Raw genomic sequence first — 15,304 nt, forward strand, 5'->3', positions numbered from 1 at the left:
GATTCACTAATGTGCCTTAATATATTGCAAAGTGTACCACAACTGCAGTATGCAAATATATAAGACTATACTAACATTTTGCCCATAACTTGCAGCCCGAAGGTGTATAGAAGAACACATACACAAGCATTTCATATTGCACCGCCTCTTGACCGCTCTGAATAGCGCATTAAACGAATTAGAGACAACAGCGCAACCAAGGCATCAACGCAAAGTTCAAGCAAGTTCAAGCTTTCTCTGGGCATCAGTAGGTGGGAAAGAACACGACACTATTTGTCTCTTCAAGCAAAAGCAGCGCTGGCTCCATCATCCCCAAGGAAGAGTCCACTTTCCGTGTTTATCCTTGCACTCGACTTGATGGCTGGACTTTTAACTACAATTTCTCACCGAAGTCTAAAGCAGCCATCCATCTAACAGTGACACATCTGAACATTTTACTCATGCAGCTCTGCAGGCGCAGCAAAGGCCTGGCAAGCACAGTAGTTTCCACATTACAGAGGGAGTAAATTCTCTTAATATGACATGATGGTTAAACAAATTAATGCATTGTACCTCTTCATCTACTATGATGGCACAATAGCACTATAACTACAGGAAGGCAATAAAAGCAGGGGCGGCAGTGTCCACAGCAGGCGGAATACGTTTCATTAGCACAGCCTCTTCAGCTCTACATATTAATGGCAGTGTAGGACAGGAGCTACCAGTGAATATCAGTTTCAGGTGACACACACACACACACATACACACACACACACACACACACACATACACACACACAGGGACACATACTCTACCTTGGCACTGGAATCCTTGCTTGCCAAATCCCCTGTGGATGTAAAAGAGAGACAGAATTTAGGAGATGTGGCAATAGGGATTGAAAAGCAAAGTAGTGTTAGAATACACGCACAAGATTTGCCCAGTGCTAATTGGCCCCAGAGTTCCTAATAGTTCTCAAGATCATTTGCAACCAATTTGCAGGTCCACTTGTAATGTGTGTGTGGGTTTATGTACCAAAAACAGTCAAAGTTCATTTTCACATGACACAAATTTCAATATGTGCTCAGAACAAAGTATCGAAAGTAAAACTTGGCATCTAAGTGCATCGTTACAAATAAAGGTGTTGGGAGGGGGAGGGGTGTACAATTTATGCACCAGTGTTCAAACTGGGTGTTTTTTGTTTTTTTATTTTTACAAACACTTTTACATGATCATTTTCCATCCTCTATTTGTCCGTTAAAACCAAAACAACCGATTTTGTTACCATGCCTTTAAGACTAAGATGTGAATAAGCTCTGTTCTGATTGGCTGTCTTGTACTGTGTCTCATTTAAAGAGCAGTCTGAGATAAAACACCCCTTATAACACGTAAATGGGCAGAGCTAAACTGCCGCTGGCTGAACAGGCAGATATATGAAAATGTGTTGGTTCTCGTGACACCACAAAAACAATTCATTCATAACAGGTTGTTTTTGCAGCTTAGTTTCCTAAATGGCCTTCATGCACTGGAGCGTGTACATTTTGAAACTTTGGTAATGTTTATAAACTTCATCAAAGTCTTTTATTTAAAAAATAAAAATTCATTTTTCTACAATATAAGCCCTTAACAAATGTAAGTTAGATCATCAAAGACACATTAACACACACAAATAGTTGTTTTCCACCAGACAGTGTGGTACGATATATTTCAATACAGTTACAGTTATCACACATTTTCTTGTTATTTCCACTGCTTAGTTATTACCTGCGTTGAATTTGGTTTCCTTTCTTGCTGGGGCCCAAAATATGCTGAGCTGGAACTTGTGAGTGGAGCCAGTCATGGTGCAAACCACTGACATGTCAAATGCAATCCTCAAACAGAGTCACTGGAGTCAGATGATCACCATTTTAGAAAAACAACAGAAGCTAGCCAGAATCGCTGCCTAGAGTTCTCAAATAAAACCCAATACAGAGAAAAGGATTTTTGCTTACTGTAGATGTCTAATTTGTGAGAAATCATGTGACCAAACAAGCTAAAGAGAACTCGGCTACTTTCATGATTCTGTTGTGTGATGAAAAATTAACACAGATACTCAAATAGGGAACAAACAGTTTTGTGTTCAAATGTATAACTACCTTATAACTGGAACCGCACTGCACTGTGGACTAACACCAAAATTTGACTTTGGCCAAATATTTCTTACTGAAACATACTCAAACTAAAGCAACTGAGGTGAACATTGAGATGAAGTGCACAAAAGGTTAATTATATACAAAGAAATAATGTTTTATCATATGTCAGCTGGTATTCTTTTCAAAAAAATCTTCATATCCCAAACTGTTAAATGGATATACAGCATTCTGTACTGAAACTCTTCATATGTTAAAACACATGGGGCTAATCCAAGCAGAGTTGAACAAAGTACTTTTTTCAATACTTGATTACGGACAGGGGTTCTGGACATCTACCACCCTGTAGAGTTCAGATCCAACACAGATGGCTACAATATCCAGATGTCCCTGAAGGCCTTCTTTACCTGAAACAGGTGTGACAGATTAAGGTTGGAGCTAAACTCTGAAAAGTGGTAGATCTCCAGAACAAGGATGGGGTACTTAATCGTGGACATGTGACAGTGCATTGTGGGGAATATGCAATCTACTAATTATTAAATCAAATACGGCTGCATAGTTCAAGCACTAAAGTTCACAAACAACTAAAACAAGTGTTTGAATGTTAAATTGTGAACCCAGTTTCAGGAATCAAATGGGCCCAGCGTATTGTTACACTAATCTTAAGCACTTTAAGTTCTTTATTTACGCAAGACTGGGTTGACACTGTAATTTTCCTGAATTTGAAGAATTTTGTATGATAAAAAAATGGCTTAAATTCAAGAGGCATATTTTTACCTTATGTGACTACAAAAAGTGACTTTTCTCTGTGTTCAATCTACAAACCGCATTTCCAGAAAATTGGGACATTTAGTAAAATGCAGTAAAAACAAACATTTTTGATTTGTTCATTTTCTTGAACTTTCATTTAACAAAAAAGTAAAAAGATTTCCAATGTTTTCACTGACCAACATAACTGTATTAGGTAAATATAAATAAATTTAGAATTTGATGCCTGCAACACACCAAAAAAAAAAAGTTGGGATAGAAGCATGTTTACCAGTGTGTTGCATCACCTTTCCTTTTAATTACACTTTTTACCGGTTTGGGAACAGAAGATGCTAATTGTGGCAGCTTTAGAAGTGGAATGTCTGCTCATACTTGCTTGATACAAGACTTGCTCAACAGTGTAGTGTAATGTGCAGAATGAGGCCTGACATTGTCTTGCTGAAATAACCAAGGACTTCCTAGGAAAAAGACGTCATCTTGATGGCAGCATATATCTCTTATATACATCTTATAACATGTTAGATGAGCTCGGGCCCAAAGAACTCGGTGGCGTTTCTGCACAGACTTGATATATGGCTTTGTCCTTGTGCAATAGAGTTTCAAATTGCATTTCTTGCTGAAGCGGTGAACTATTAAGTGACAACGGTTTTCAAAAGTACTCCCAAACCCATGTGGTTACATTTAACATAGTAGCATGACTGTTTCTCATGCATTGCCATCTGAAGGCTCAAAGGTCACAGATATTCAACAGTGGTTTTCACTCTTGCCCTGCATGGACTGAGATTTCTCTGGATTCCCTGAATTTTTTCACAATATCATGTAAGGTAGATGGTGAAAGGCCCACATTCTTTGCAATCCTGCGTCGAGAAATATTATTTTTGAACTGTCTGACAATTCTCTCACAAAGTTTGGCACAAAGTAGTGAACCACAACCCATCTTTGCTTGTAAAGACTAAACCTTAGTTGATGCTCCTTTTATACCCAATCATGATACCCTCACCTGTTACCAATTTGCTTGCTTACTGCGGAATTATTCTAAATGGTGTAACTTGGACATTACATACATTTTTCATTCTTATTTTGCCCCTGTGATACAGACATTGAAGTCAAAACTTTTATATTCACAAAATAATGTTGTTCAGCCAAAACAATACTGTTTTGTACTAAAGGTCCAAGAGAATTAACAAATCCCAGATTCTTGTTTGCATTTTACAAAATATCCCAACTTTTCCAGAAATGGGGGTTGCCATAAACATTTGGTGTTGAGACAGGGATGAGTGGTTTTAACTTAAGTATCGTTTGGTATGGAGCACTGTCATACTAGATTTGGTGTCGGTATTGAAATCAAATTTCTGATATTGTGACAACACTACATCCAAGTACAGAGGATGGGTGTCATATACACTCTCAGAAATAAAGGTATTACGCTGTCACTGGGGCAGTTCCCCTCTTGTCACTGGGGTGGTACCCTCAAGGGTACATCTCAGTACCCTTAGTCAGGGAACATAACTGTACCATAATCAATTGAAACGATATTTTCCAAGTTGTATTGTCTTCACACACCCCGTCTCGTCTCCAGGCTTTTTATTTCATTGTTCTGTTGTGTAACATTAGGTTATGAAAAGATACAAATATGCACTTTTCCTCTAGGAACAACTTATTTAAGGTACACAACTGGACCTTACAACCACTGTGGTACTTTTGAGGGTACATTTACATCGTTTGTACCTTAATGAACGAATAAGGTACCTGCACAGTACCTTTATTTCTAACAGTGCACTATGGCCGTTAAAAACCAACATGTATTTACATAGTTTGGCATCTTCACTGCTACATATTGACAAAGAAGAGACGGAAACGGCTCTTCTGACATAGTAACGGATTTGTATATTCACTCCAGAGGACATTTCATTAATATAATTAACATTTAACAGCATTAAAGCGCGACTGAGTCCGAGCACAAAGCACAAAGACGCTGGCGAATAACAAGCCAACTTCAGCCTCGTCCTGTTTTCACCACTGAGCCCAAATTCAACCAACTGAAATGTTCATATGTAAAGTCTGGCGTTTCCTTTCAGCGATGTTACTGTGTCAAATGGTGATGGACGAACGACATTTTGCTTGGTTTCTCACAAAAAAAGAGTTTTCGGAATAAAGTTTACTCCTGTAGTCATAAGAAAACAGAACTGACCAACTTTCTGCTGTTCTCTTACAGAGAGGGGCGTCTGGAAGCGAGTTGTCTCTTACCAGATGAAGTCTGTGCAGTGGCTGCAGAAGGTGGGCTGCTTGAAGAAGCGCGCGATGAATTTGTGGTTCTTCACCTCGTGCACGTTCTTCTGCCGCAGCGCGCCTTTGCGGGCGAAGCGGTTCGCGAGCGCGGCTGAAGAGTCGTGAAGGTGGATGAGATCAGCCATGGCAGAAAGAAGCAGGAGCGCCCAGCCTGAACTCCGAGTGTGTCCGCTCCCGTCTCCCTCACTCTCCCTCCCTCTCTCTACCTCTCTCTCTCTCTCGCTTTTCTCCTCTTTTCGTCTGAGCGCTTCTCCCTCACTTCGACGTGACGTCACTGAACCTGCGTGCGCTTTTAGCTGAGGCGCGCGCGCGTCCTCCACCAAGTGCGAGCAGCGCCACCTCGTGGAGAGATAAAACATTACAGCTCAGCTCTGTGGAAGATCAAATCCTTTATTAATTTGTTATATTTTAAGTAATGTGTATCTATGAAAGCACACGAATCACCTCTTAAACAAAGGAGCGTTTACGAAACGAGAGGAAACATTTCGACGTGTTTTACAGGACATAACGGCTAAATCTGCTGTACTAAAGCCTCCCATATTACAAGGCAATTCCATCAATTTTTCAAAATTTCTAAATAATTCAGTCCTTGAGATGTAAACAGAGTAATCCAGAGTGGTTTCATGTGAAATTGTTAATTATAGAGAAACCTACAGACTCAGATTTCTTTACAGTGGTGGTGATAGGAACAAGGAATCACAATGTCTACAACATATATAGAACCATTTTATTACTATCCAAAACCACCAGTGAAACTACACGTCTTCTGAATTTTAGTATGCCATGTTGATGATGGTAAAATAGTCATAAACCTGAAAAAATAAGATTTCTTTGGGGACTATTTTACCTCACAGTGCCCTGCATGTATCCCTCCACCATGACGGGATTAAAATAAATGGATTAAAATACATTCATTTATTACAAAACTATCATAAATCTCAGTCTCAGAAAGTCTCATAAGTCTCAGACATCAGGCAGCATAGTCTACCCATTTCATGTAGCAATTTTCTGTTAGGGAGCTTTCAGAGGCGTTAAACTCTTCAGACGTCTGGTTCCTATCACCACCACTGTGAGCAGTTCTGACTCAGTGAGTTTCTCTAGAACGAACCTTCATACCAAACCACTCTGAATGATTGGTTATATCTCAACCATTTAATTATGTAGATTAAAAGGTGAAGTTCCCCTTTAAGTTTAAATGGACTGAATAGTATTTCCAACGGTGAATCACCTTTGACGCTTCAATTTAGGCTCAATTCATGTCTGGGAAACCAGCCCTGTACCATAACTAGATAATGAACGCTTCACTGATGGTGGTCTATTATTCTGACGTACAATTTAATATGGTCGTATGTGATTTTGAATGTAGCCTATACCTGCTCTGTTAAACTTTGGACAAAAAGTTTAAAGTCTAGGACGAGCAAAGAACTTTTGAAAAACTACAAGTGCTCTAGGGTGGGTAAACGAGTGCAGGCTGTTTTATTTATTTATTTTTATTAGCTAATACATAAGAAAGCCAGACAGCGTTTCTGCTGAAATGCTGAATGTATCCCATCAATGCATTTGTTCATCACCGTGAGGGAGATTCCCAACGGTTGTGCGACGTCTTTGCGTAATGCATGCTGGGTATTGTAGTGAGAGAACGTTGATGGACCAAAAAAATACAATGCAGCGCTACGTATGACATAAGATGATAAATATCATATTAAGTGGTTGTTTTAGACCTCAATACCCCTTAAAACACTCGGTTTTGATCTACAATTGTTTTGGCCTTTTTATCGTTATTAAGTGTGCCAAAAAATGACCAAAAGCTTCAAAATACTGCGCTTATGTTTTTTCTCAGGAAAAAAAAAATAAAATCAAAGACAAAATAATGTATATTTTTTTCTTTAAATCTTTTTTGGATTTCTTTTAATAGTATTGAAGTGTATTTTATCCATTGTACTCATTCGATTTTTTCTGTTTATCTGCTTCTATTCATCTATTGAATAAACTAACCACTACTGCTGCCATTGTGTCACTATTCTCTAACTGAGATAATTAAATATCTGCACACATGCGTTTGTTTGTTTGTTTGTTTTCCGTGTTTACAGCAGAGTCCTCAGAATCCTCTCTGGACCAATCCGGGAGCAGCTCGCTCCCCGCGCGCGGTCGGCGCTGTACGGTTGCTAGGAGACCCAACCGCTATCTGAAGCAGGATGAAGCCTGAAACCATAGAAGGCAAATGAAACAACCCGTTTCAAATATAAAGCCCCAAAAGACATCCGTCATAGTCAATCGTGGCCCTGGATTACCATCCACATTAAGTGTTTCCCTGCTCTCAACATACCTGCTGCAGCAAATAAACTAGTGGAAGAGTAAGTTAAACAAACTCTTCCTGAGATTCATTTCCAGCACTTTATTTAATTTAGCGAATTAGGGTATTCATTAAAGTGCTGCATAGTAACGTTAACTGTAAATACTGGGTTTCCACGTGAAGATGTCTGGAAATTGTTAACTTAGATCGCCTTCATTTCAATGTACTGTTTTGTACATTTGTTGATTTGCATTTATTCCAAAAAATACTGCTCAGATTAATCAGATTAGAGCTGAACACTACTGTTTATAAAACTGTTATATAAAAGTAGTGCTCCGTTTCTCTGTTAAACTGCGTTATATATGCATTATGCTTGTGCTGTTGAAATACTTTTCTTTCGCTCTTTAGCTACGACAACGTTCACACGACATTTATTAGTGTGGGACTTTTATTTTAAACAGTGTTTGCCCCGCGGCCATGTTTAAAGAAGGATACTGCATTTGACTTCACGGAACCTTTAGTTTGAAAACGTTTGGTGCACTGATTTATAAAAAAGTTGGCGTTTCTCAGTTACACTCAGTTTGGTACGGCTAAGCATCTCTTAAATGAAGAGTTTAGTGCTGGTATATCGTTGGTGGTTTTATTTAAATGTCCGGCTTGGACTTTATTTAGTTAACTGTCACTGAAAGTTTAGTGCATGAGATTTTACATCGGGCGCCGCCGAGCTGTTAACGCGTATAGCTAATTCCAGCTAACTTTAAAATACACGAGCTGTTTCAAATTGCAAGGCAAACATACACCTCGTGACTGAATTAAAGTCTGTCCACGAATCATATGTGACATTTAGGAGTATAACTAGCTGACGTTAAATAACAACAAGGCTGAAGTTGGCTTCTTATTCGCCAGCATCTTCGCCAGAATTTTTCGTTCCACCTTAAATGGTGCAGCAGTTAATGTAGCTGCTGCACTGGTTAAGGTGGAACGGGAAATTCGTACAAGAAGCCGACTTCAGCTTCGTTTGTTATTAATGTTTAATTATATGTGAATGCTTTCTGTTTAACGTTAGCTGTTTTACTGTCGACAAAAATAACGTTATATGTAGGATGTTTTGAACTTCTCGAAGAAACAATGTTCTGCTCTTTCTCGATTTTCAGGGCATCATGAATAACGACGACGACTCTTTGGAGAGACTGGACTCTGAATTTGATCACTATCTGGTTGACATGAAACCCTACGTTCTCAAGCTTCCCCATAAAACAGGTTAGTTCTGCTGGAAAACAGTTGTTTGAGGTTGGTTCTGTAAATGGTCTGCACACCCTAACCATAATTTCGTTCTGAGACACAATCTTCCCGTTACCCTAAATGTAGTCAGTTGGCCAAGCCAAGTTTGCATTGAAGCTAATGTCTATTAGAATGGCTGAACCTCAGCTTGCTCCCTACTCCACATGGACTGCAGATTGTAAGTAATGATTTAACAGCTTCTACACCCAAGTAGTCCATTATATGTCTAAAAGAAAACCTTTTATATTCAGACATATTTTGTGCAGCTCCATATTTAACATTTAGCATGCTATTTGGGTGTACAATCCATAGTGTTATGGCTTACCTTGTGCACTGTACACCGATCAGCCATAACATTAAACCTTCTTGTTTCTGCACTCATTGTCCATTTTATCAGCTTCTATTACCATATAGTTCTACAATTACAGACTGTAGTCCACCTGTTTCTCTGCATACATTCTTAGTCTCCTTATACCCTGTTCTTCAATGGTCAGGACCACCAGAGAGCTGGTATTATTTGGGTGGTGAATCATTCTCAGCACTTCAGTAACACTGACGTGGTGGTGGTGTGTTAGTGTGTGCTGTGCTGGTACGAGTGGATCAGACACAGCAGTGCTGCTGGAGTTTTAAAACACCTCAGTGCCACTGCTGGACTGGGAATAGTCCACCAACCAAAAATATCCAGGTGAAGAGGGGTGGGATGGGTGGTGCAGGGTATAATAAGTGACATTAAGGCATTTATGATACTTTTTTCCGTTTTGTTCTGCATAAAGTTGGAAAAATTCAGAAAGTTTAGTTCGTTTACATGGTCACCAGATTGATTGTATATAGTGTACGATTTTTACAGCGTCATTCAAACAATCTATCCAACAATTAATAAACGTTGAATGCTAACAGCTCTGCTCACCACAGACCTTGTATGATTCTGGCTAATTCGATTGGCATGGCAACAACCAAGATGACAGATCATCTGTGTCCCAGCAACATTTTTGCAAACGTCACGATTAGTCTTACAAAGCACATCAAACTGGGCTACAAACATCCAAGTTTCATGGAAAAACAACTCAGAGTTGCTGAATGAAGTAGGTAAAGTGTAGCTTTTGGCACAGTGCCACAGTTTGCCTGTTTCTTGAGAAGCAAAGGATATCTTTTGCATAGGCATTCAACCTTTTTTCCAAAGTGAACAACACAGTGTGTTTGGGTGTTCTCTGTCCATAGTTTTGATGTGAAAGAACTGTGTTTGAATAGTTCACATTTTCGTGTTATTTGTTCGCGTTGCCATGGTGCATTATGGCCTGTAAAAAAGCTGAATTTGAGCTGCTGCTGAGGCACTATCACTTTTCAGAGTTTATTCCTGGCTCTGATTTTGCCCTCTTGTTCAGTTTTGATTTCAGGCCCACAGCTTCAACCTGCAGTCTTGATTACTTATTGCATAAACATTTTGTTGCCATAAAACTTTTCATATTAAAAATTACTGAAACTGAAATTGCCTGAGAAAAAAGGTATGACCTGAGACTATTTGCTGAAATGCTTCTAGTTCTTGCTTTTTGAATACTGAACTGTTGTCCTCAAAACCAGAGCGTCAGCGGTGTGCCCTATGGATTAAGAAGCTCTGTGATCCTCTGTCTTCTGGCTCTGGCCTAATGGGAAGGAAGAATCGCAACGCATACACCAGGCTCCTTCTGGTCATGCTGAAGAGAGGAGTCCTCGAGGGCCCGTTTACACACAAGCCTGAACCAGGCAGCCTTAAGACTTTACCTACGTACATGGTAAATTTTTCCAGACAGAACACTTCTGCCTTACCTCTGTCTGTTCTATAAAAACTGCACTAATGTTCAACATTTTGGAATCACAAGCCAGTTTAATTGCAGTATAATGCATTCTAATATGATCCTAGTACATTACCATGAATAGGTCTCAGATAAATTTCATGAAGCTGTAGAAACAGAAAAGTATAAATAAATAAATAGGTATGAAAAGGTTACTGTAATTAGATAATTACACTCCATTTTTTGTTTAATGACCAGTTTTTGTTGTTGTTGTTGTTCCTGAAAAACGTTTTGGTGTCTAGTTTAATGTTTAAACATTCACCATATTTACTAAATAAAAGAAAAGAAACTACTAATACCACAGGCTATATGGTTCTAGTTACAGCATTTCAGTAGGTGTTATAAAAGCTTTGCTTGTGACCATTGTCAAATTTGGGTCATTTGCCTCAACAGTCCATCTACTTTGATGAACCACTGGTGGCTAGGCCTCGGGGACAGAGCTCTGCCATGCTGCCAGACTGGGTGTCTGGCGAGTTGGGTCATGCAGATGACACATGGTCCAGTTTACTGAAAGACTCCTCCTCACCCCTGCCAAACTCGCACAGGTATGACACTTAATCAGTTTAAAAGAATGTAATTGAATTCAATTCAATTCAGATTGTATTCAGAAGCGTCATCTTTTTATTTTAAAAAGCCACAAAAAATTGAAGGCAGAACTACAATGTTTCATCAGCAAAAGCCTTTAAAAATAACAGTTATTGTTAAAACATATTGTTAAACATTTTGCGCACACTCACCGAACAGAATCAACAGCAAGCAACACTGGAACTACGGAAAGCGGGAAAAAAGTTCGAGAAAGGCTGTACGGACAAAAAGTTGACACAGTCGATAACAATGGACATTTAAAGTTAACCTTCCCTGAACTGTTTCGCTTTTCATAGTTCCAGTGTTGCTTGCTGTTGATTTCTGTTCAGTGAGTGCAGCGCCTGAGAGTTTTAATTTGTGAAGGGAAACGTAAATTTTACATTTACATCATTTAGCAGACGCTCTTATCCAGAGCGACTTACAAAAAGTGCTTTGTCTATCCAGAGAAAGAATCTTTGCTAGCTACCAATAGGTTAGAGAGAAAGCCAGTCCTAAACTTAGATACTGCTAGAATCAGAAGGTCATTGACACATAGTGAAAAGGGACAGAGTTAAACACAGAACAGTGCAATACAATACACAAGTGCTGTACTATACATTACAATTGTAAATCAGATGCAACACCGGCAGCTTTATGGAGCTTTATGGAGACTTGCAAGAATCCTTACTTAATTGGTCCAACATCTTTATTACAAACTAAGCTTAGGTTATTTGGGTTATTTACAGTTGGTACAGACAGCTGGTGTATCGCAGCCTTGTGAGGTGGTGCTGGGGGTGTGGTTATCTACTTCACTTCAGGGTCCTATGCTTTCATATTTATGAGTGCGGCACGAGTAGGGCATCATCAGGGGGCGGTAACATTGTTTGACTGATTTGCATATCTGCACCTATAGTGGAGTTGAACCAGAGGGGCGCTGCAGAGGCGGAACTGACCACCAAAAAAGTTTAAAGTTTGGAAAGATGTGTTCACGCTCAAGCAAGGCTGGTATATTTTATTATTACAGAGCAGTGCATTTCAGCTGTTAATGGAAAAAGGTCTTGGGGTGTAGTTACTCTTTAAAGAAATATCAATTCTATATTATGATTAATGTTTCCTTTAGTAAGGAAATAAAATGTCTTCCCTTATAACGCAGCTGATATTCTTTTTGTTGTTGTTGTTGTTTTTTACTTAAAAAGACTCATTATAACACAAGTTGTTACTAATGGATATATAGGTTTTTGGAATTAAAGTCTTTATAGAACAGGTTAAAAAATTAATTAATTATAACTGGTTTGGTTGAATATATCAGAAATTATTGCCAAGAATCCACGTCCCCCAACCTTAGGACGCAACAAACTGCACCACTTTCATCATGACTGTTGAATATAAAAGAGTCGAGATGAGATTAGGATTTTAAGAGAGTACTCTTCCTGAGGACCAGAGTAATGGGGGACTGGTACTTCATGGTCGCCGTCAGTTAGTGGTTTGTGCAAGATAGCCAAAAATAAAACAGAAAGACAACGAAGGAAAGAACAGCGGTTAGTCACTCTGCATGAGGGAATTTAGAAACTCACCCTTCTGTGGGAGTGATGGCGTTTATATGGATGCTGCCTGTCCTCGAGAGAGTGCTGGCAGGTGTGACGAATCAAAGGCAAGCAGACATGCATGATTCTATGGCTCTGCCCTGTAGCCATGAGGTTGTGGTTGTCTGCAACATACATACATACATACATCATCTAAACCGCTTATCCTTCTGGGTCGCGGTGGGGTGCTGGAGCCTATCCCAGCTGTCATTGGGCGGAAGGCAGGATACACCCTGGACAGGTCGCCAGTCCATCGCAGGGCAGACAGACAGACAGACAGACATACATACATACATTGTCTGCAACACTGGTCCTGAAAAGTGGCATCTTCAGCACCTCAGGAAGCACCCGGTTGTGCTGGCAGCTTGGTTCCATCCCGATTTGCTGGCAGAGTGGCAGCCAGCTGCCACAAAGGGTTAACAAACAGATAATCGTCTAATCACAGGAAAGAAAAAAATACAACTTTTAACAGCGCTGGCTAGTTATTTTTGCTTTGTCTTAGTATGGTTTATAAATTGTTTAAGAATAAAATAAACCATTTCTAAGTATGGTTTATGAGTAAAACTAATGAGCCAGACTGAGATATTAGAAATAAGAATACAGTGGAAATAACACTCTGTTCTAAAGTGTTTTGGTGGTCCCCAAATCCTCTACACATACATAGACATACAAAGAGTATCATAAATAAATTAATAAAAAAAAAATAATTTTAGTGATTATAAAATTGATATGCAGTCATTTAAAAATACTAATTTCTTCCTTTACTCTCTTGTGCCAGTCAGTGCATGTGTTCAAACATTACTTATAGGCTATGTTAAAGGCTATACAGCAGCAGATCAACAGTGAAGTCAAACTATTCGGCAGTTTCTATGAGCGACATTAGACAAGCGATTCCGTCCATTAGACGAGATCCCTTTTATTTTTGCTATTTAAACGTTTAAACAGAAGCAGTACCCAGTGGCCTCTTGCAAGTTAATGGTTTATGAATAAAATTAATGAGTCAGATCAGCTTTTTATATGAAGGAGATGACCTTGACCACTTCCAAAGAGCCTCATTAGGCTCATAACAAGTAGCATTTGATTAATCTGGCCAGTGTTTTCCCATCAACTAACTAACCCCCTTTCATTGTTTGCAGTGGAGGGAGTGTTGTGCTTGGCTTGATTAAACACGTCTCTATTAGTCCAGTTTTAACACGTTCTGCGTGTCAGCAGTGTTGTGGATATTGCCTGTGACGGCTGGCCATTTAGGAGCTTTAATGATGTGCTGGATGTAATGACTCTGGGTTTTTCATAGCAATTAACGAAGAGCGGGAGGCAGTTCTTGGTGGCTGGATATCTGGATTAGCATTAGAAAGCAAGAGAACACAGGAGCCGGCAATATTGGATCGCTCTGCACACGCTGGGACATTCAGAGGAGAGAAACAGGCTCTTTAATGCATTATTTAATCCGCCTTTTCATCTAAGTTTGCGGTCGGCATTTGCTTGTTGTCAGACCCAGAGTGTGTCTGGGAAGAGGTCGTTCTATGGTGTTTTATGGGGAATCTTCTAAGTCCGTGTTTTAGCCCGTAATCACTGGCCCCCATTTCAGTTTGTATGTGTGAGTGAAGTAATAAAAATGTGGTACCACACCACTTTTCAAACATCTGCCTGCCAAAAAAATTTAATAACAAGACAACATCTTAGGCTGGTGCTTTAGGCCAAGATTTCTCTTGTATAAGTTATATGCTTAGTATTCTGCTGTGTAAAAAGTTTGCCGGAATGTAATTCCCTGTCATGTTTATAACATCTTTTCCTCCCCCACCTCATTCAAACCATTGACTTTTGTTGGCAGCCTTTCCAATTTCCAAATGCACCAATTGTAGTGCTGTCTAAGGCTTTACAATGCAAACATTTCATTTGCATTTTCAAGTGCTTAAAAGGGTAAAATCACCAGTGCAAATAACTTCTGACACCCAATTAAGGCTCACTGAAGGGTCCTTATCATGGAAAACGGAATATTCAGTTTGATGATGTGGAAACATTTTCAAGACATGCCAGTTATTCCCTGGTTCATAGAGTCCATATATGAAAACTAAACTGCAAAACAGCCTGTTTTAATTAACTTTTTTGTGATGTCACAGAAACCACCGCATTTACACACATCCACCTTTTCAACCTGCGGTAGTTTAGCTTCACCCATTTACGCTAGAGCAGAACTCCTTTATATATCATTCGGAGGAGTACGGTAACAAAAGCAGCCTGTTTATTTATATTAAGGGGTAAGGGGAAATGGTCATGTAAAAAAGAATCATGAGTACACATTTATTAAGTACACAAAACCGCTTAAATGTCACAAGGGGATACTATGGGCAAAAAGTACAAGATATAGGATATGGGCCCTTTAGTATGTGTTACCATCAGAATAAAATCCCCAATGCAGCTCAGCTGGTGCAATAGTTATGTTTCTCACTATGATTACTTGTTTTTTTACTAATACATTCCAAGTGGTGGTATACACACATTTTCCAGATTTGATTTGGTAACAAAATCAGCCCCAAAAATCAAAAGCTACTACAATTTATAAGAGATTTGAGCCCTGTCATTTGACTGTGC

At 39.3% G+C, this 15,304-nt stretch overlaps 2 protein-coding genes across 5 annotated transcripts in view; one reads left to right on the forward strand and one right to left on the reverse strand.

Moving 5' to 3' along the window:
* Positions 1–5,397, reverse strand: part of si:ch73-374l24.1 (protein kinase C alpha type) — a 238,113-nt gene extending 232,716 nt beyond the window's left edge. The window contains exons 1-2 of one of the 2 annotated variants that reach the window (XM_036589207.1): positions 5,121–5,397; positions 795–826 (exon numbers count right to left, since the gene is read on the reverse strand). In XM_036589207.1, coding sequence (XP_036445100.1) covers positions 795–826; positions 5,121–5,287 — 199 coding nt within the window. In that variant the 5' untranslated portion in view covers positions 5,288–5,397. The remainder of the gene's footprint in view (positions 1–794; positions 827–5,120) is intronic. The other variant, XM_036589208.1, reaches the window with a different exon arrangement.
* Positions 5,398–7,949: 2,552 nt separating this feature from the next.
* The window catches only part of cep112 (centrosomal protein 112), a 196,246-nt gene continuing 188,891 nt past the window's right edge, over positions 7,950–15,304 (forward strand). For all 3 annotated transcript variants that reach the window (XM_036589491.1, XM_036589492.1, XM_036589493.1), the window contains exons 1-4: positions 7,950–8,039; positions 8,610–8,715; positions 10,315–10,505; positions 10,959–11,110. In XM_036589491.1, the coding sequence (XP_036445384.1) occupies positions 8,616–8,715; positions 10,315–10,505; positions 10,959–11,110 (443 nt within the window). In that variant the 5' untranslated portion in view covers positions 7,950–8,039; positions 8,610–8,615. The remainder of the gene's footprint in view (positions 8,040–8,609; positions 8,716–10,314; positions 10,506–10,958; positions 11,111–15,304) is intronic.

This window comes from Colossoma macropomum, unplaced genomic scaffold, assembly GCF_904425465.1.
Source record: "Colossoma macropomum unplaced genomic scaffold, Colossoma_macropomum, whole genome shotgun sequence".
Classification (NCBI taxonomy): domain Eukaryota; kingdom Metazoa; phylum Chordata; class Actinopteri; order Characiformes; family Serrasalmidae; genus Colossoma; species Colossoma macropomum.